This window comes from Diceros bicornis, chromosome 36 (assembly GCF_020826845.1).
Source record: "Diceros bicornis minor isolate mBicDic1 chromosome 36, mDicBic1.mat.cur, whole genome shotgun sequence".
Lineage (NCBI taxonomy): Eukaryota > Metazoa > Chordata > Mammalia > Perissodactyla > Rhinocerotidae > Diceros > Diceros bicornis.
The window spans coordinates 24,079,671-24,095,326 of NC_080775.1; the positions used below are offsets into that span (position 1 = coordinate 24,079,671).

Sequence of the window (15,656 nt, forward strand, 5' to 3'; positions counted from 1 at the left end):
TATTTTTGCCCAAATTAGCCAGACATCTGGGTGGAGACTGTGGTTTAGGGTTTCAATTTCCTAGAACATACTACCTCTATTATGAAAGTGAGGAAATATTTCCATGACACTGGGTTTCTAGAAACAGGATAGGTTACCTTCTTTCTCCATTGGGAAAACACAAGTTTGCCCGATGAGAGGCTTAGGAAATGCCTGCTTATGCTCTGACAGGGCTGTTTTCACTGCATCAGAAGTCTTGAAACATGGCAAACCATGTTATATCCAAAGACATCCATAGGTTAAATGAGGTACCTCATGATGTGCCTATTTGCAGTTCACATTGGGGGTACATGGTTCAATATGTGACACATTCCAGTCCAGTAAGAAAGGGCCAATTTATAATGAGGGGTTCTAATTTGTTTGCAAGATCCTGAAGTATTACTAATTATGTGACCGTATTATTGTAGTAAAAATATTACTAATTTTTGTAACTGAATCCAAATTTTTCCAATGAAACATGCCACACACTTTTTTCCCCCTACTAACCAGCTTTGGAACACTAAATTAACAAATGCATTCATTGTTAATCAGGCAATAAGCTTTTATATTTTTGGTCTAGGTTGAATAAACTCAGTGGTATTAAATAGACCAGAGTTTTGCAAGAGAAAAGGAAATATTATTTTGCCCAAGATGACATTCTTGGCTATCACTGTCAAATTACTGTCTGATAGGAAAAAACTGCAGGAATGATTGAATGTACATTTAAGGGATTTTTCTTTTTCAGCATTAACTCGCACCAGTTCTTCTCAAAATCTTGTGAAGTAGATCAATTTCCTTTCTAATTTGAATAAACATACAGTCCTCAAAAATGATACAAATATTTACTAAAATTCAACATTTTTAAGAAAATATTTTAATAATACATACTTTATGGATAATTTTATACCTAAAATCAAATGTGCCTGGATTTTTCTACATCCTCTGATATAAATGTGGCATAGTAGAAAATTATGTTTAGAACATTAATTTTGATATTTCAAGAAATTGGCCATTAGACAGAATTATCAATCTGTAACTTGGATCCCGAGTCTTCGATGGAACAAAGCTAGAAGGAATTCCCTTTGCTGGTTTCCCCGTTGGAATATCTGGGTGTGGTTTATTTTCTTCTCTCACTGGAACAAAGATATGCAGGAAAATCTTCTTTTACAACTAAAGTTCCTTGTTCTTGCAAACAAGCTTAAGGAGAAAAAAAAGAAAGCCCCAGATCAAGTCTGGCTTAATCATTTGCTTACACTGGAGTATATATTGGATTTTTTCCAGGTTAACAAAAATAAAGCCACAGGAAAGATATATGCAGTAGTATATTTAAGCTACTGGCTGACACACATTTTAATGGCCTAAAGTATATAAAAAATATGAAGGAGGAAGAAAAACAGTAAGCATTTATGAAACATAACAAGGTTTCTTATTCTTTATTACTTTAAAGGAAGCTAGAACCTGAGAACAATATGCCTGCATACGGTTTAGAACCAAACAAAGGCTGCTTAGTTATTTATTTTGCATTTGCTCTTTTTAGGAAGTGAGTAAAAACAGCTCTATTGGCACTCAAGTTTATTTTCAATTAGAATCCTCATAAATTAGAAATCATCTCATAAAACAGTGAAGACGGAAAAAATGTTATCCAGAAAAAACTTTAGGCCGGCTTGTTTTCTATAGTGGTTTGGATTTTGTGATCAATTTTATAAGGCCACTTAGAAAAATAATTCCACCTCTGCATTCATGTTTAGGATAATACATAATAGTGTCTTGTCCTATGATGGAAATAAGAGGAAAAATTTATACTCGCTTAGTTTTGAGCAGTGAAAACACTTCCCCCTCCCCCCTAATTCTGCCATTTGCTCATGTCTCACATGAATAAAAGGATGCCGCTTAGAAACCAGGGCCTTGCTGCCATTGTATTTTTTCTAATTAAAATTCACAGTATTAAACACAGTTGAGTACATCCATGCATACACGACATACCGTTATCACATACCGGAAGCTCCAATCAAGAGCACTGAGCGAAGGCTCATTTCATAACATCATTAAGATGCATTGTATGCTGTGGTTCAGAAAGGCTTTGTCAAAGCAGATAATCATGGCCTGTCAGAAACACGCAAACAGAAATTTATATTAAATTGTCCTTTCCCTCCTTTTCTAGTATGGGAATCTAGTTGCGTTCACAGCAGATGGGCTCAGAGCTTCACTTAAAAGGCTTCCAGGTTCTTAAGATTGCGAAATATTACCAAAATAGAGTGTGATAAAAAAAAAAGTTAAGTAAAAAATATTTGAGTAACTAGGTGGGGGTATAGTAATCAAGTATAATGACTGTATCAAAACAAAAGAAGGTGTAGCTCAGGAGTGTGAAGGTAGGTAGAATGTGTGAGTCACAAGGTGGAGTGTTTAATTTGGAACAAGTCACAGAAAAGCATTGCTTTCCTTTCCTTAAGAACCTTTGCTACTCTTTATGTTATAATCTCAGAAAAGAAAGCTCTCTCATTAAAACATTTTTTTCTTTCATATCCTGCTGAGAGAAGAGCCCTGGGGAGACAAACTTTACATGCTGGCTTCCTGAGTGTAGTTGTAAGGATGATGCTATCTGGAGATTCGATGGTGAGAAGTGACTTCTTTAGATTCGATACTTTTCCTTGCCGTGCTCGTTGATCACGCATATGTGCTGAAAAAACAATAAGGGATTTAAATGCATCAGTTTCTTAACAAAATACGAGGTGCAGAAAATTCGATACAGTAATAACAGAATGTCATCTTGTACTTGGTTACTGTTCATTTAAATATATATGTATGTATTTATATGTATATGTGCATACATATGTATACATGCACACATATGTATGTAAAATCTAAAGAGACCCATTCAAGTGCTTGACAAAAATTTCTTCATTGTTTTCGTTTTGAGCTCTTTTCAGAATTTGGCTCCCTAGGTCTCTAACAACCAGAAATGCTGAGGGGGCAGTATGGTTAGCCATGGTGGAGACAGAAATCTCCTACTGGTAAAATTACAACCTCAAAGGTGAATGGAGTAACAGCAGTGGTAAACACAATATTGACTCCTATTCGACCCTTGTTGGGAAGCAAGAAATGTGTCAGGAATATTTTGATTGCAAGCAACAGAAACGGAGTCAGGCTAACAACGTAAGCAAAAAAGGGGAGTTTATTGGTAGGATGCTGGGGTAGCTCACAGAAGCAAAGGAAGAGCTGAGCAATGAAGCAACTGGAAAGCAGGAATGGGATAGCTCCAGACCTCAGTCCATGGTGCTTGTGGGTGCTGAATCTGGGGCACTGTGATTGGAGGGGCTAAGCCCCAAAACCTTTGGTCTCTATGACTTTTGTTTTTAGTTTCTAATTCTTAGGCGAGGAAGAATTTTTCCCAAAGGGGGAATAGTTATGAGCTGCATGCCACTGTATTTGGTACCTGTTAGATTTCAAGCACTGACACAAAACAGTTTATGGAATATTGATTATTATTATGTTTGGGTGGGCATAGTCAATGACTATGGAGAAAAATCAATATCAAGATATAGTTCTGCTTTTTGCTTCCTTATTTCTTTATTACAAAATAGATAATCATAATTGCGTCCATCATCCGAATCCCTACCTTGCAGAGTTGTGGTGGGAATTGAGATTATGAATGCAAAGTGCCCAGAATATTCCTGACACAGAAGATACTCAATACGTAGCAGCCATCATTACTACTATTTCAATAATTTAAGTTTATGTCACTGTTAAGTTCTTGTGAAAAAGGGATAGGGATTTGCATGCAAGACTTACATTCAGATCTCTGAAGTATTCATTGTAGTCTAAGGCATAACCCACCACAAATAAGTCTGGAATCTCAAATCCAGCATCTGAGTAGAGAGAGAGAAAAAAACAAAGGAACAAAATTTAGATAACATAAGTATAAAGCCACCATATGCTATTGTTGGCTCTTAAACTGGGAGGACCTTGCATTTAGGCAGAAGCAAGTGAGAAAAGTGATAGATAACACATAGGATGAGCCCAATAGAACCTGGACCAGCGTGAGTATTCAAGGAGACGAGATAAACAAGCAAACGTATGACGAAGAATGGCTGCACTCCTGCTATGTATACAGCACTGAGAAAGGGCTCAGGCAGCCCAGCGAATAACGAGAAGTATGCACGTTAGTCACGTAGCCCTGTGGTTCCAAAGCAAGCAGTATCCAATGACATAACACCAAAGGAAACACTTTGAGAAGCATGAAGTGCAGTTCACACAGAACGTATTATAAGACTGCAATATGTGAGCAGGTGCACAGGCTGTTGCAACTAGGAAGCCATCCTCCCACTGTACTCAGTGTCCTCAGCCAGATAAAGGGCTGGAAAGCAAAACCTGGGCAACAAGATGAAAGGAAATGGGCTTGTTCAGCTGGAGGAAGAGAATCCTAAGGGTTATTCTAATGCTAGTCTTTGAGTCCACAATGCAGATGATATTAATTAGCTCTTTATCTGTATTGAGGACAGAATGACAGGAAATGGATTTAAATGCAGTACGAGGTACTTAGGTCAAGCAAAGAAGAATTTATTGAAAGGAAGATGATTTTTATTGAAAAGAATCTTTCAGGACCCAGACAATAACTCTCCTTCAGAGGTCTTGAAACAGAATAAATGTGCCTATGGCCCAATGATTTTTCAAATTCTTGCCAGTTTTTTAGAATCTATGCTTGTTTATTACAGTATTGCTGATGAGAGATATACTTGCTTACTATTATGAAACTGTACTTTGGTACAGTCAGTGGACTTACAGCATGGAGAAAATTATCTCCAGGGCAACTACTCACCACCATTTTGATCCCTGGGACCAAAGATGCTTTCACGTGGAGAAACCAACTGGTTCCTGCTCGCAGAAAGTGCTAGAGGTGAGGGACTCATTTTCTCGGGGATTGCATTATGTGTCACTGTTAGGAAGCCCGTTTGATCCCTCCAAACTGCAGGTTTCTTGAGAAAAATAATCAAAGAGGAGATGCAAAAGCAGAAGAAAAGATGTCTGAGCATATAAAAGACACCATTGAGCATATCGAAGAAAGTCATTTATGGGAAAGGAGCAAAAAAGTACAAAGCCTCAAATCCAGAGAGAAAGAAGAAACAGAGATTCTGAGCTAGCTAAAAGAATCTTAGTGAATCCAAGGAAACCCTGGTTGTAGTAATGACAATGATTTTACAGTGAGCAACGCAATCCTTACAACAGTCATGGCAACTCAGCCTGGGAAAAGTCAGTTCAGAAGGCCCATCAGAGCGACCTATCACTAGCTGGTAAGTGGAGGCAGTTCCTACATCACACTTGCAGTTCCAGATGTCGCTTGCAGATGTAATGCAAGAGTAAGAGCAGCGATTGGAACCAGACTCCCTGGGTGCAATACTGACTCCACACTTACAGCTATGTGACCTTGGCAAGCTATTTAACCTTGTTGTGTTCAATTTCTCATCTGTAAAATGGGCATAACAATAGCACCCAACTTAGAGGAATGTTGTGAGGATTAAATGTGTTAATCTCTGTGTAGCTCTTAGAACAGTGTGTTGGATACATCCTAACCTCTTACTAGTGTCAGCTGCTATTATTTTATTAATGTTGTGGCTATCAACGAAACAACAAATTTGTAATTAGTTGGATATGTCTGAAGTGAATGTTTTTCAAATTCACTTAAAATTTTATCTATACAGTATCTTACATTAATTATTTCTTTAGAAGGTTTCTGTTTACTAACCTTGTCCAACCTTAGCTACATCCCGATTATAGTCCCCAAGCCAGGAACTGGACAGGAACACGCTATGGGGTCTATCAGCCCAGAACTGCCATTGTCTAGATTTAATACATCCAGCATAGGAATGAAACTTGTTTTGACAATCAAGAGTCACTGGCACATGACCATCCATAGCGTGCTTCCCTGGCTGTAATGTTTGTTCAGCTTGCTGATGAGAATTGTAGCCAATTTATCCTAGAGACCTTGGAGCAAATGTAAGTTATAAAAATCAAGCTGAAGTCTGCCTATGCAAGTGAAAAAAAAAATCGCCTCTAGTGTTAGAATAATAAATAATCAAGCTGCTCGTTTATGCTTGCTGGCATTAGAACAATTCGTCTTATGGGGAGGAGGCAGGAAAGTGCCCTAGATGAGGCAAGTCCTTCAGAACACATGTCTGAAGTCAAGCGTGAGGACAGGATCTAGACCTATTTGCTCTGCTCATTCTCTGTGGTATGGAACTTCTGTTTGGAGGTGGCGGGGAGATGTCTGGGATTTCCCCATCTGTGTGCTAAACTTCAGGCTCGCTGACGGTCAGCATTGTGTATTGTCTGGTAACACTTCCTGGAGACAGTATGAGAATCCCGCTGATCCTTTACAGCGCCTCTCCATGTCTGATGGGTGGGGACAGCGGCCAAGGCAGGAATCCTGTGCATCTGAGTCAGCCCTGTGGGGTCGAGTCTCCCTCTACCCTAATATTCTAAGAGGTTTCAGGAAACCGATTAGCTGCGTTCTTTGGAGTTAAGGTGCTATGGAAAACCTAAGAATAGAAATATCCAATGCACACAACAAAGATGCAAATTAGAAAACTAAAACCCGCATTATAAAGGGTTCTATCCTCCCTCACAAGGCTGGGGAGACCACGGGGAATGGCGGGAGTATCAAACCTCTATAGCTTCCACTTCACACAGAATTCGGGCACATAGGAATTTCTTAAACACAAAACAACACCATCAGCCAACCGACCAACCAACAAAAAGCAAAAACACTTACAGTCAGGTCTAAAGCCATCACTTCTAGGTGTTCTCTTCACCAACAAACTACCATTAAAAGAAAGGAAAGCTTTAGTGATCCAGATAGCATTTCTGTGAATTGCAAATAGAATTAAACATCATTAAAATACGTATTTAAAATATGTATTTTTTTTCCTTGAGCTAACGCATGCTCCTGCAGCACCGCATCAGTGATTCTGGATAAAAGAAAGGGAGGAGGGCGCTGGCACCTGGGCTCAGCCAGCTGCTCCTGGAAACAGCTAATGGAGGCATCATAAAGAGGGGCTCAGACACACAGCAAAGCATGTCCTCTTCCTTGCCCTCTCTCTCCGGTTAGCAGTCAGATGGGCTATGCGTTCAGTGTGGTCAACCCATAATACCCCGGGGCAAAGGGTCACTGGTGTGGAATAGACTGCACTCTTTGGAAACAGCATCCTGTCTCAGCATCCCTTCTGGGCTTGTTGGGAGAGACAGAAACAACAAGGATGTGAATGTCCGACTCACCTGGCTACCTTAATCTTGCTGGGCTTGTATTTCTCTATGCTGCTGAGCAGTGCTTTCATGGACCTCCCAGTTCTAACAACATCCTTTGCAAAGAGGACAGACAAATTCAACCAAATGCATTTGGGCAGCATAACAGATCTTTCACTCAGACAGATGCTTATATTCTTTATTAATAATGCATCATAATCAGAACTGCCATCAAACTGGAGTGAAAACAGGAGGAGGAGTTGGTTATATTTTTAGACAGGGGTTTCTTTCTGGAAGCTGGGTTTGGGGGAATATATTGATGGATATTTCCTCCTTGAATCCTTGAGCTGTGTTGGAAGGCTAAATTCAGCCATTGGAGAGCATGTGGGGCTCCTCACTGAGTACACTGGGACTCGTGCATGCACATTGAAGGACCAAATTTGGCCCCGAGGTTATGTCACACAATACGGGACGCATGAATTTTCATGGACATGGGATGTACATCTGAATACACTGAATGGATAAACACCTCCCTCTTGCCCTCCCCACTCAATAGGGGATTCTGTGGCTGGGAAGTGAGATGTGTCTGGACGGCAGCTGGTGACAGCCCATGAATTCTGAGGACGCAGGGCTGCAGTGAGCTGAGGCTCATCTCCACTGATGAGGTGCTACACAATTAGAGTAGAATGGGCAGCAGAAATTTATTGTCCTTGGGACAGAAATCAGCTGTCAGGAGCTGATTATCAAAACAACAGGTCTGAATTTAGCCTGGGTTGGGCAATTCATTTGGCTAGAGGGTCTACTTCATGGGTTATGTCTGAGCCAGAAGAACTGCAGATACACACGGCACACACAGTCAATTGTGTAACAAAAGCTTGAAAACAGCTCTCTTGAATTTTTGCCAGCTGATAAGACAGACGTGCTCCTGAAAGGAACATGGCCATTTGCTGTATTAATCCACTGCAGCCATAGGGTCCTTTCTTTCTTCCTTCCTGCTCTCTCTCTTTCTTTTAATAGAAAAACTAATTAAATTAAATCATAGCTTTCCTTCAGATTACCATTTTTAAATTAATCGTATTTATGATTTGGATGCTAAAGGTAGAATTGCTCAAAGTCATTAGGGGTCATTAGCAAGAACACTGAATTAAGGGTGAAGAGAGTCCTAACCTTGGCTTTACTATTAAATAAATTTGGTTCTGTGGGCTAGTTTTCTCTTCTGTAAAAATGTCTGATTCATAAATAGGTATAAGAACCAATTTAGCCCTGTGTGAAATTAGACATAAAAAAGGACAATGTGCCACACAACTATCATTGCAAAGCTTTCTTTCTAAGTTATTTCAAGTCAGTGATTCCACTTTGCTCCTATTCAATAAGTTTGGAGAGTCATGGACACAGTGGGAATTCAATAAATCCTTGGCCAATTTGATAACAAGTTCTAGATTTCAAAACTCACCATTAGATTCTTTCAATTTCCAAATATGGGTAAGGAAAAGTCAACTTACCTCAACAACGAGGACATTCTGAAATTAGAAAAAAAACAACCCAATTATTTAGAATATAATGCAAATCTGGCTCACAAGATAAACACATATTTTGCTTACAGTTAGAATTTTACAATTCACTTAGCTGGTACTCTCCCATCCATCTAACCCAAACGCCTGGAGGTAATCTAGGTATTCCAGATTCTTTTTAACAGTCTCTCTGAAATTACTTGGTGCTGCCATATTGGTATCTATATTCAGGTTAGGAGCAGGCTTATCTTAGACTCTGTTACCTGCCTGAAGAGCTGTTCATAGAGTCATCCCACCTCCATAATTCTGGCAAGTGCCCCCACCCAGCCTTCTCTGGGATGTAAAGCTTCCTGAATTTATCAGAAAAACAAGCCAACATAAATCATCACTAATGAAGACAGAGCTCTGTAGAAAGGATCATATATTCAGCTGGGACAGCCCTATTCCTGCATAGCCACCAAAATCATTGGGGATTCTGTATTTACTCTCGGATTTTCAACCCTGAGGAAGGGGGTGGGCTAGAGAGAGGGCTGTGAGGGGCCTGGTTTATATTTTTGGTGACATGGTTAGGTCTCTTGCCATATGCTCTCAAGACATTCATCTACATCTCCCCTAATAACACTGATTATGTTTCATTTTAATTTCTTATTTGATAGTTGTCTTCCCCACTAGAGTATAAATTCCATGAGGCTGGGAATAATGTTTGTCTTGCTTACTACTGTATTCTCAGTCCCCAGCATAAATACCTGCATATAGATGCTCAGTAATTATTTGTTGAATGAAGGAATAATAACTGATTATACTTATGAATGAGTTAAAATCAATCAGTTAAATGGATTAGTAGTTACATGTCAATACTATCCCACCAAATTAAAATTGGTGTTAAATTAAGACTGTGTTAATATGCCATTCCAATTAACTAAATAGTGAGAATATTCCCTCAATGTAATGGAGTCTTTCTTTAGAAAACCTTTCATTTATCGTTATGATTCATATAATACTTTAAAAATTGGATCAAGCCTTACACCTTGGGTATCTTACTTATGTCTAATGCAAAAGAGATTTAGGTAATAAAAATGTTAACCAACTAACCAAAAACTCTAAATTTGTACCATATTACTTTATGTGCCAAATGCATCTTTAGGTGGAAATATCTTTCTGGAAATGTTTTTCTCTCAGGTTTGGTATTTTTATGCGTTAAATCCATTAAAAATATCTTAATTTTATCATTAAAATGTAAGACTTTGTCCATTTTAAAAGTAGGTCATGCTCACAGTATCCTCTCTACCCTGAGAAGCACAGTGACAGAGGAGTCCCCTTGGTATTCTGAATACATTTGCTATGATCCTGACCATCAACCCATAACAGTTAGTTAGGATGTGCATTTCTAGTTTGACTGATGCTTTCCAACCATGCCTATTAACCAACCAGGATACTTGGAGAATACTTGCTTAATTTAATTTCCTAGTCTACGATCTCTTTTTGTTTCAATCTTATAATGAAAAACTTTTCTAAATTCTGTTAGCCTGCGCTCTTGCCTAATTAAGTAAGGGCACTGAATGTAATTAAACCTTTTTTTCCGAAGTTCAGAACCTTACAAAACAAGAGTCATCTTTGAAAAGATTAGCTTCAACTATAAGATATAGTGGTGGCTGGGAAGTGGGACTTGTTCGTGTACTAATACAGAGATATATTGTCAAAATTACCTAAACATATTTTTTAAATCAAAGTAATGCACATATGTGTTCAAAATCAAATAGAACAGTCTAAAGATTTTATAAACGTTGATGTGTGTCTGTTTAATGTATTTTAAAAGACATTACATACTTTAAAACAGACTAAGTTATCACGATATTCTTTATTATGCATAGCCAAAATATTATCAAATCTAACAAAAATGACAATAATTTCTTAACATTATATAAAACCTAGTACATATTTAAATTTTGCCAATTGTCCTTAAAATGGCCTTTGTAGTTGGTTTGTCCAATCTAAGACCATGCATTGGATCTTTAATTCTCTTTTAATTTAGAATAGTATTTTTTTCTATACTTCTATTTCTCAATTTAACAATTTTAGACATCATCTATTTACTATATTACATAATAGATGAGAATTTAGTTCTTTTACACTAGCTCACTTCCTTTACCATCCCTCAATGCAGCTACTTTTTACATCTATTATCCTCTTGTACTGCTTACCTTTCTTCCCACTAAAGAGTCAAGTAGTGTACTATATTTATATTTCCTTTTAGAGCTTGTTTATTCTTTTCTTGGAATTCCTAATTGTTTTTCTTATCATCTTCCAGTCGTTTTTTATATTGCAATAATCCTCTATTTTTTTTTTTTAGCAAGCTCTTCCTTCTTGGAAGAATTATTACAAGGAAAACATTGGTTAATTATGGTTTAGTTATATTTCTCAGAGGATTTTGGAGGATTAAGGAATGGGTTGATAACATCTGTAACAACACAAAGAACTCTCTGAGTTAGAAACAGTATTAAAAAAGTAAAATTATTTAGTGGCTCATAATACAAGGGAATACTGTGATAGAAAAACCATCTGCTATTGAAAGGGAATTATGCAGACACCTAGAGTTCCTTAGTAAGTTATACATATGGAGCAGTCATTACGTATATATTTATTTTCCTTTACAGAACATCACACTATGTTTTCAAATTCTTTCATTAGCGTTATAGGCTACTGTCTGGATTTTCAGTGGCCTACCTGTTGTGTGAAAAGCCCACCCCACCAAAAGTGATGCCTTGAGTACCTTTGGGAGCCTGACTCTGCCATGCAAAATAAGAAGTAGCCCAAGAGTAGAGAGAAAGGGACTACCCCAACTTTGGAAGCGTTTTCACTAGTGTCTAAGAGAATTGCTCTCTTTACACTCTCATGTACCAAGATTAACTCTACGAGGTAAGGGACAAAGACTAACTCATCTTTATACAATCAATACATAACATGGAGACCAGTATATAGCAGCTGCTCAAGAAATGCCTATGGAAGAAATCAACAATTCTGATCTTGTTTCTTTCACTTCCTTTAGTTCCTTATAATTTTGATACATCCCCTCCATTTTTTCCTTAATGATGTACAACTCCTTCTTAACTGAGCTATAATTAATGTCTACTGCTTTTAATTTTACATTAAGAAATCTGCTAAAATTCCCAATGTTTTGAGTGGGCAGCCTTGGGAATTTTTTCAGAATACGCTGTGCCTCCTAAACATTTCCAATCTGATTACTCCGATCACTGAATCTGAGATGTTTGCCAGTTACTGTCTTAGTCATCTCATCACACCTCGCTCATTTCCTCCCAGAAAGCCAGTAAAATCGGCAGCCTGGGAGCCGAAGGCAAAGATTCCCTGGGGAATCTGTGGAGCGTGTTCTCTCTTTGCTATTGCATGATCCTGATAGAAGCTAATCACGTTGAGTTTCCCAAAGAAAAAGAGAGGAAGAAAGGAAAGAATGATACAAATCTAAATGATTTTCTTAAATAGGTTATTCCGACTTTTAGTCTTTTAAAACGCAAGATGATTAGCACACCACAGTCTAAGCCCCAGCAGTGTAGTTTTTCGGCTGTGGTCACACCAAGCAGAGGGATGGCAGTGGTGATGATGAGCTGACTGTGGATGCCGAGCAGGAGTGGGAGTGTGAATATAAACCCCACGGAGAAAGGAATGTAGCTCAGCATTTCATTTTATGTGATAATTCACAAAATTGCCAGAATCCTCGGTCGGTGGGCATTTCCATTATTGTTCTCCGCCTAGTCAGAGGCAATAAAAAGGAATGATTTAAATAGTTAAGGCAGCCAAGGAGAAAATTTTGGCAGGTTCTGATGCTTCGTTCCGGCATTTGATTAGGAACTTATTTGGGGGGAGGAGGGGCACGTCTCCCGAAATCTTGCACTTAACCTGCACATCTGTGTTTTCCCGTTGCCAGATTTGGGCCTGTTTCCATGCATTTGGTTTTATTCCACCCTTTCAGAGATTTCTCTTGAACATGAATAAAATCTTCTTGCTTTAATGGATACACACATTTTATGAAGTGCCAGAATTAAATCAACTTTGAAAAAAATCAACCAGAGAGCATGTTGTGCAGACAGCTCAAATACCCTGAGTAAAATGCTTTTAACCTTGTGAGCCGAAGAGGCCATTTAACTTAGACATTGAGGGCTCCCTTTATTCAACGGCCATGACCTATTTAGAGCCGTGACTCAGCCAGCGTCCCTGTGAGCTTCCTTCCCTTTGCTTTAAAAAGAAGGAAAGAAGGAAAGAGAAAGAGAGAAAGACAGAAAAGTCAAAAAAAAGGAAAGAAAGAGAAAAATGCATTGGGCTGTATAGAGTCTCCTTTTTCCAAATATTTTAACTTGCATATCTTTAGAGGGCTTAAGAAGTTAAATAGTACAGTTATAAGGTTTATAATGCATGGAAAAATTATTTTCTCCGGAGAGCCCCATTCCTTCTCTTTTACTCTTTTTTTTTTCTTGAGGAAGATGGGCCCTGAGCTATTTGATATGTGGGACGCCACCACAGCACGGCTTGCTGAGCAGTGCGTAGGTCTGCGCCCAGGACCAGAACCTGCAAACTCCGGGCCACTGAAGCGGAGCACGTGAACTCAACCACTACACCACCAGGCTGGGCCTCCTTCTCTTTGACTCTTACTTTGCTCACGTAGTTCAAGTGCTCGAGCTTGCCCCACCCACACCGCTTCCCAACTGGTTTCTTTACCTGGACTGTCTCTCCCTTCCTTCCGTTAATTCTACCCTCCTGCCAGGTTCATTTTCTCAAAACACAGCTTCTTGATGTCACCTCTGCTCCACTTTTGTGGCTGCTCTTTGCTTTTCTGAGCAAGTTCAACTCTTTATGGAGACATTCAATGTACTCTACAAACCAAATCCAATTTACATTTTCAGTTTTTTAAATTACGATTTCCCTATTTTTGACTAATTTCCTTCAGTCACACTGGCCCACGCCTGTCCTCTGGCTCTCCTATTTCCTCCCCTTCATCCCCCAATCCTTCTGTTCTTCCTCCCTCTTCTGTGTCAGTCCCAGAGTTTCTGGTCCCAAGTAAAACCTCACCCTGCTCTCCTAAGACAATTACAGTCCCAAAGATCATTCCTTCTGTGGATTTCTTTAAGCTCAAGGAAAGGGTCTTGTGTGGAAAGACCCCTGGAGCTGTTCCCTGGGTGTCGAGCATTAAATAAGACAAGATGTGTAAAAGTCCATGGCAGAGACATAATAGAATGATAAAGGTACATCAATGTACATTTGTTGATTGAGAAATCGCGTGATGACGATATGAGAAGGGAGAAGCCAGGTGATGATCTGCAACAACCCCCCCATCCAGTGCAGACATTTACCGCGGTTTCAGACTCTCTTCCACAACCATTACCAAAAGGACCCACTCATTGCTGGGCGCCCTTTCCTTTTAAGTTTTTTTCCCAGCTGGTGTACATTCTGCATGACGGAAAGATTCTGGAAGCACCTCTGAAATTTATTTTTAAGGTTCTCTCAAACTCTTAATGGAGAGCCTGTCTCCGAAAGGCTGAAGAAGGGGTGAGCAGGGCAGGCCATACAAACGCCTTCATCTCTTTAAGGAAAAGGAGATTCCAAAAGTTAGGTGAAACTCGTTTTACTTCTCCACCTCCAGGTGTGTAGCATTCACCAACTCAGTTCCCTCTTGAACCTCTTGTGACACGGAAGCCCTGCTACTTCTACAGAGAATGCTCCCTCACTCAACACCTTTCTCATCCAACCCCAAACCAGCTGGTTGACGCATCCTTTGGTGTGACCAGGTGGGCTTCTATTTACCATTTCCCTCCACCACATCCTCCCTTTCCCAAACTTCACTGAAAACTTCTTTCTGATTTCTATCTAAGAGAAAGGGGAGCCTGCACTCACTCAGTCACCAAATGCTATTCTGAGCTGTCACGGGCCAGGCACTGTGCACGATGCCGGAGATGCAATGGTGAAGGAGATAGGCATTGTCCCTGCCCACATCACACTCACGTTCTGGTAGCAGAGACAGGCAAATTAAAAATAAGCCCTCAAGTAAACACTGCAAATTGTGGAAAGGGCTCCAACAGAAAAAAGGGTACTGATACAGAGATTAATGGGGAATGGGAGAAGCTTAGAGGGGAAAAGCATGTGCTCACTGTAGACAGAGTCAAGGAAGGCCTCCCTTGTACAGGGGACTTTAGGCTGAGACTTGATGGGTAGGAGGAATATGGATTCCAGGTAGAGGCCACAGCTTGTCCAAAGTCTTGCAGGAAGGAGCTTAGCCAGTGTGGTTATAGCTCTGTGAGGAGGGGGTGTGTGGGGAGGGAGGCAGGGCCAGATGACACAGGTCTTAGAGGCTGTGGTACGGAGTTTGGATTGTAATCTCAGAGCACTGGGAGTAGGGTTGCCAGGTAAAATACAGAACATCCAGTTAAACTTGAATTTCAGGTAAATAACAAATAACTTTTTAGCTTAAGTTTGTCCCAATATTGCATGGGACACACTTAAACTAAAAATTTATTCATTGCTTATTTGAAATTCAAATTTAATTGGGCATCCTACTTTTCATTTTATTTTTTGCTAAGTCTGACAACCCTAATAGAGAGGCCGCTGTAAGATTTTCAGTAGGCTAGTGATGTGATCCAATTTGTATTTTAATAAGATCCCTTTGGCTGCTTCTTGGAGAACAGCTGGGAGAGTAGCAAAAGTGAAGTGAAGGTAGACACTTCAGGGAGACTGCTTAGGCTGTCATAGCTGCCCAGAGGAAGGGCAGTGGTGGCCTTGCCCTAGAAGACCAGTGCTTCTCAAACTTTAATGTGCATAGGAATCATCTCCGGATCTTGTTAAAATGACTTAATTCAGTAGATCTGGGGTGGGATCTGAGATACTGCA

The 15,656-nt window shown here is 39.5% G+C and overlaps 1 protein-coding gene across 1 annotated transcript in view; it reads right to left on the minus strand.

Moving 5' to 3' along the window:
- Nucleotides 1–1,575: 1,575 nt before the first annotated feature.
- PRTFDC1 (phosphoribosyl transferase domain containing 1) overlaps nucleotides 1,576–15,656 on the minus strand; it is a 91,650-nt gene continuing 77,569 nt past the window's right edge. Inside the window, exons 5-9 of the mRNA XM_058532583.1 lie at nucleotides 8,757–8,774; nucleotides 7,288–7,370; nucleotides 6,785–6,831; nucleotides 3,808–3,884; nucleotides 1,576–2,695 (exon numbers count right to left, since the gene is read on the minus strand). Coding sequence (XP_058388566.1) covers nucleotides 2,648–2,695; nucleotides 3,808–3,884; nucleotides 6,785–6,831; nucleotides 7,288–7,370; nucleotides 8,757–8,774 — 273 coding nt within the window. The 3' untranslated portion in view covers nucleotides 1,576–2,647. The remainder of the gene's footprint in view (nucleotides 2,696–3,807; nucleotides 3,885–6,784; nucleotides 6,832–7,287; nucleotides 7,371–8,756; nucleotides 8,775–15,656) is intronic.